The following is a 6,000-nucleotide window of genomic DNA, read 5'->3' on the forward strand; positions in this document are numbered from 1 at the left end:
CTGACTGTGAACATCCACTGTCTGAGTGAAATGTTACCCAGTATACTTAATAAACCACCAACAACTTCCAGTGAAAACCACACATATTTTAAAACGTATTTATTTAACCATCATCAGTATATGCTATACAATATGTAAGGTGAAATACAGGATAACATATAATAAAAGGGACCAAGGAGAGCTTCACAGTAAAAACAATAAAAAATAAATACATTCATAAAGAGCAAAGCATAAGCAAAATCAGAGCTGGTTTTTACTCTGTATTTCATTCTTGCTCATACGATGGAAGAAAAATTTATACAAGATGCATCTTCACATTAAACTAACACTCTCGTGTCGGGACTTGTCAGAGGAACTTTTGGCCAACCCAGTGTTTTTTTTTTCCTAGTCATCTAAAACTGCAGGCACATAAGCGAATATGCACTGCTGAAGAACAGGATGTATTTTCTCATTGTAATAATTGTTATACTGACCACATAACGGAGAGTGAGACAACAAGGGTGAGTGTCAGTCGTTTCATGTACTCAAAACAAAGATTTGTCTGAGCTGAAGATATTTTGAAAAATCAAGATTTAATTTTGGCTTCTGTCACAAGAAGTTGCAGATTTAAAGTCAGAGCGGTTCCAAGTAAATATCCTTATTTCACAGAGTGGCACCTCCTTTTGTTGCTCTGCTGTGTATAGAGCAGCGTCTGCCAAACTAACAGGGTAATCTGATTTACTAGCTAGCTAGCATTCTGCCACTTTTTGTGCTTACAGCTCTTCAGTCTTGGCATGCTAGCTTTACTTTTAGTAGCAAGGTTGTGCTTCATTTTCAAGATCATGACTTTCCAAACAGAACAGTAGCTACTGGTTGTCCAAGAAGTTGGTGAATGATGGTATTATTTACCGAATAATCCACCTGCAGGAAACCACATTTTATGCCATGCAGAGGATGAAAATAAATACGGGAGCAGAACTTTATGAGAAACTTTCTTGTTTAGAGAGATATAAAACTCGCTGCATAGAGGTTTGTATCTCACTAAAGCCAAACTATGTTCTCGTTTAAACAAGAAAAGTCGTAACAGTAAAACAGCAGCACCATCTGAGATGTTGCAAGTATTATAAACTCATTTATATGATTCTCCTTTAACTCTTCTTTATGTTTGTAACTGCATCTGTCTAATGTCTTTTTTTACTCATCAGCTTGAAAGAAATTACATTTAAGAATGCTTTCAACTGTTTTGTAACATTAACATCAAACTGGTAATAAAGGTACAGGTTTCATTAAACCAATCTGTCATAAACATTTATTGAAAAGAAAAGTGCTACTTTCAAAACAGCCATTGCATCAAGGCTAACGTTCCCTTAAACTGAATTACTTTCTCTTTGGCTTCCAGCCACAGAAAGCATGAAATTTGTCAGTTTTCTTCAAAACATTTAGGGTGCATTCACACCAGGACTGTTTAGTTCGCTTTAATTGAACTCTAGTTCATTTGCTCCAAAAGCCCGATTCGTTTGGGAAGGTGTGCATGCCGTAATCGAACTCTGATGAGGATGTAAGAAGCAAACTCTGGTCCGTCTAAAAAACCTGAGTCTCAGTTCGGTTGAAGAGAACTCTGGCGCGGTTCGAATGCATATGTGAATGCAAGCAGACACGAGACCGCTCCAAAAGCAGGAAATGCACTATAGAGCAGGGCATTCCTGGTCAATCGAGCCAAAATAAACGCGAGAGTGTAGAGGTACCGAAGACAAAAGAGACGTCCTACAATCGCTAAAATATGATCCTACTTCATTTTTGTTTACGTTTTGCAAAGTAGGTTGTTGTGCTCATGTAATTTCCCTCAGTGGTTCTTGGTGCAATGGCGGTTCTTGGTGCAACGCCCCCGCAGGTAAGGAGGTAAACAGGTTTTTCAAAGGGTTTAGATCGTTTGACACAGTACAGTGTGAAAGTAAACCGCACCAGCTGAAAATGAAACAAATGTTACCCCATCGAACCGGGTCTACCGGACTATCAGGTGTGAAAACATCCTTAGTGTCTTTCAGAATGACACACTGAGGTTCTTGCCTTTGAAGGTCAGAAAGTACATTTTGGATCCTGCAGACTTGGACATGAGGATAAAGAAGAAGGGGTCCAGGCAAGCATGGAGGCAGCAGAGACACACCGCCATGTTGAAATATTTGTACAGACTCTCTGCCCCTCCTGCAGACAGCTGCACATAATGGAGAAAGTGCAGGACGCCAGCAGGAAGGAAGCACACCAGAAAGATGGTAAACACCAGAGAGCTGGACTTGATGTACATCGCCCAGTTGTAGTGCGACCGGTTGAGCGCGCTGAGGATTTTGATGAAGCACACTGTGGTGACCACCATGGGCACCAGAAGGCACAGAACTGCCAGAGTCATGGTGCAAAAGAGCAGGAACTTGTGAGAGTCAGATGTCAGGGGCATCACGTCGTGGCAGGTGGTGCGGTTCAGCTGGGAGACCCAAAAAGTCTGCTGGACCAAAAGCTCGGGGACGATGGAGGCAGCGAAGGCCAGCCACAGGGCCAGGACAACCCAGGCCGCGCACTTCTTCTTGGGCAGCGTTTTGTACATGAACGGGTGCACCACCGCCATGTAACGCTTGACGGCGATGCAAGCCAGAGTCAGGGCCGAGCCGTAGAGGTTACCGTAGAAACAAGCGGTGACCACTTTACAGGCGGCTTCCCCAAGCACCCAGTCGTTTCCGAGGAGATGGTAGTGAGCCTTGAAGAAGAGGGAGACAAGGAGCAACAGGTCGAAGGTGGCCAAGCTGCAGTAGAGGATGGCAGACGACACCTTTCTAATTTTGGTGGCGAGCAAACACAGGATGGTGATGTTGGTCGGGATCCCGACGATCACCACCAGCAAGTAGATGACAGGGATGACTCTGGTGCTCAGGCGTCCGTTGAGGTACCCTACGGCGGTGTCACTTAACTGCTGCAGAGACGGAGGATCAGTGGAGTTGGGAGTCTGGGTGCCATGGACAACAGACTCTGTGGCACGGATTCCTAAAAACACTCTGGGCTGAATTATCGCTGTCTTCCTTTTTCCTGCAAGAAATTCAGACATTCTGTCATTTTTCAAAAACTTGTTTTGACATGCATTTGTTCTTAATCTTTGGACTAGAACAAACCAGACGGCATGGCAACCACCTCCTCTACGATCCGATGTTTTAAATGCACAAAGCGCAGTGGAGAACACTGATGTTTTCCAAAAGCAAGCTTTTGGAATTGGCTTTTACTTGACTTCTATGAATTAAGAAATTTTTAGAAACTCATCTTAAGATGACTACGACCGCGTCACATCTGGCGCAGGGACCGGACCAAAATACAGACAGCAAAATGGAAGTTCAAAAAGAGGAACATAAACCGAACGGAAGGAACGGAAAAATAGAAACCAACGTTATCAACCAACGGAGAGAAACATTACGTCTACAAGCGCAATAAATAATAAACCAAAAATCAAACACACAAAGGGAAGACTGAAGAACATTAAGAAATGATCAGAAACTAGTTCTAACTTAGTGGAATCATAACAATCTAACAAACTATTGATTTCAAATATATCTACCATACCTATATTGCTTGACTGCTGTTATTTTTGTACAAGCTGCTTGAGTTAAATCATTTTACAATTATTGTGTAAATGTATTATTATTTTTTCCAAAATCTTAAGTCTTCTTTTTACTCATTTAAATCTTTGCTTTTTCACCTCAGTTTCCTCAGTCCTTCAAACTACGGTTGTTTCTTTTTAATGAGGCTGCTGTAGTTCCTACATTTTTCTTTATCGTGTCTTTTATTTCACGTGAAGCGCTTCGTGTTGCACTGATTTCACACAACTCCACTGTAAATACAGATTGACTGACTCATTGACAACAACTGAATGATGTCCCTACAGTCAATCCGTGCTCTTTTCAGATTTAGTTTTCTCTGGATTAAAAGACAGTCTAAAACCCCAATGATTAACAGTTTTACTTTAAATCTCTGTGAAATAGAGTTGTTTGACATTAACGTTCATCTGCCATATACATGCCTGAAAACGTATTAAGTTAAGTGATCTTAATCAAAGCTCACTTAAATCTATTTTTTTAAAGCATTTCTTACCATTTTTCTGAAGTGTCCCATGTGTGAAAAGGGCAAACAGCGGAAGGAGAATAAAAAGTTTCCTCATGTTGTTTAGCCTCGCAGTAAAACGGCGCTCTTCTCAGAAGTGAATCTCACAGCTTATTGTTTGCTAAGTTTCCCCTCGCTCTCAGCGCCGTGGGAGTGTTCAAGTGAGAAGTCCCACCTCAAACCCACAGACTGACGGGTGAGAAAAGCATCAGGCGACAAGTGAACTCTGCAGCGTCGCAGCTTGCGCTTGGTTTCACTTCTGCCCATATGAAACACCAGTGGCGCAAAAAGGGGGTATGCAGAGCATGCGACGCATAGGGGCGCTGCACCAGGGGGGGCGTCAAAACCCCGTCTGGAGGGGGCGGCGCGCCGACGATGTCTTCGCTTACACTTCAGCGCCCTTACGCTCCTTCACCTCGCGCACATAACATTACATTACCTTTAACGTGTCTTCGTCTTGGGGGGGCGATTTATGCTTTCGCATCCACCTGAGTTGCGATCCTGTGAAACACCTCTGCCTCAACTCTTTTTTGTTTACTCCTTTTTTGTCTTTACTTTTAATTTTCCTTCACAATGACCAGCAGCATATTTGAATAGCAGGCTGTTGTGCTAAACCCGCACTGCGTGAAACACGTTTGCAAAGGGAAACGCAAATGTTTAAATACTCCTCTGTCACACGGGAAACGATGATTCATGTGTGAGAGGAAACATGACCTGAGGTGGAGCGCAGCAAACACAGCCGGACGATTATTGAGGAAATGTCTGTCCGGAAATGATAAGCTTGTCTCAAGGCAAGCAGCTTTGTTTAGTCTCAACTCGCAGTGTTGGAGCTTAAACGGTGCACTTCGTTTTCGCAAAAACTTTTATCCCTTGTAGTGTCACTGGCTGCTGCTCCATGAAAAAATATCCAAACACTTCATTGGGTCTAGATAAAACCTTAGCTGCGCTAACCCTAAAGCACTTATCATAAACACAAATTCTGCTGACGCTAAAGCGCTACATTCAACCATATTGACATCCACTGTGTGTCAATGACTTGAACACAGTATCACAGTCAACAAATTCAAATTTGTTAATGTGCCTCTTTTTTTTTTTTGCGCTTCAGGAAGAGATTCTTTGGAACACATATTTCACTCATGGGTTTAGTTTTTTTAGCTGTTAAGTTTTGCTAACTCTGTTGCTAATTTTACCAAAATTACCGCAGTTGGTTGTTAGTCAGAAAGCAAGAAGGACATCAGTTGATTTGAAACTGTTTACTGTAGAACTACAATCAGGGTAGAGAATAAAAAGTGTGTGCTCTCCCTGTCGAGCTGGACGTCGATAAGCTCGATGAACATTCCTGATGCAGCGTAGGAATGTTGACCCCCCGGGGCCTGTACTGGTGGCGGCGGTCGGTGGAAGATGAGGCCTGAGAGCCGGGAGCAGAAGGTGGAGATGGGGCGGAGGTGGTTTGATCGCAGCTGCTGAGCAGAGGAGGCCGTGGGTGAAGGTCCTTTTCAACTGGAGCACAAACGATGATTGGCTGGAGAGAGGCTTGGACCGGCGCTGATAGGTCCAGGTTGCAGAGAGGGAGGCGCTGATTGATGAGGCAGGTGCGACTGGAGTCTTCCAGACTGAACTTTTGTCAAAACTCCATTTGTGTCCTCCATCACCAGCACTCAGCATGACACCCTGACCTGTCTGCTGCTTTCCTTGGTGATTTTTCCTTGACGATGCTGTTTGATTGCTAACGTGATCTCTCTCTGACCACAACTGTGTCATTTTAATTTTGTAACCTTTTTATTTTCCTCTTTTAAAGTGTTTTATTAATAACAATGTATGGCCACCATTGGCTTCTCCTCCAGCTTTTTAACTGCAGTCTAATCCGTGTTGGTCCGTCACGTGTTT

The 6,000-nt window shown here is 43.1% G+C and overlaps 1 protein-coding gene across 1 annotated transcript; it reads right to left on the bottom strand.

The window, feature by feature from the left end:
* Positions 1 to 82: 82 nt before the first annotated feature.
* LOC103473290 (proteinase-activated receptor 3) lies at positions 83 to 4,689 on the bottom strand. Its single transcript, XM_008423398.2, has 2 exons — positions 4,105 to 4,689; positions 83 to 3,051 (listed from the first exon to the last, which is right to left on the bottom strand). The coding sequence occupies exons 1-2, from the start codon at positions 4,169 to 4,171 to the stop codon at positions 2,021 to 2,023; spliced, it is 1,098 nt and encodes a 365-aa protein (XP_008421620.1). The 5' UTR covers positions 4,172 to 4,689; the 3' UTR covers positions 83 to 2,020.
* Between the last annotated feature and the right edge of the window lie 1,311 nt (positions 4,690 to 6,000).

Source organism: Poecilia reticulata, linkage group LG12 (genome assembly GCF_000633615.1).
Source record: "Poecilia reticulata strain Guanapo linkage group LG12, Guppy_female_1.0+MT, whole genome shotgun sequence".
NCBI lineage: Eukaryota > Metazoa > Chordata > Actinopteri > Cyprinodontiformes > Poeciliidae > Poecilia > Poecilia reticulata.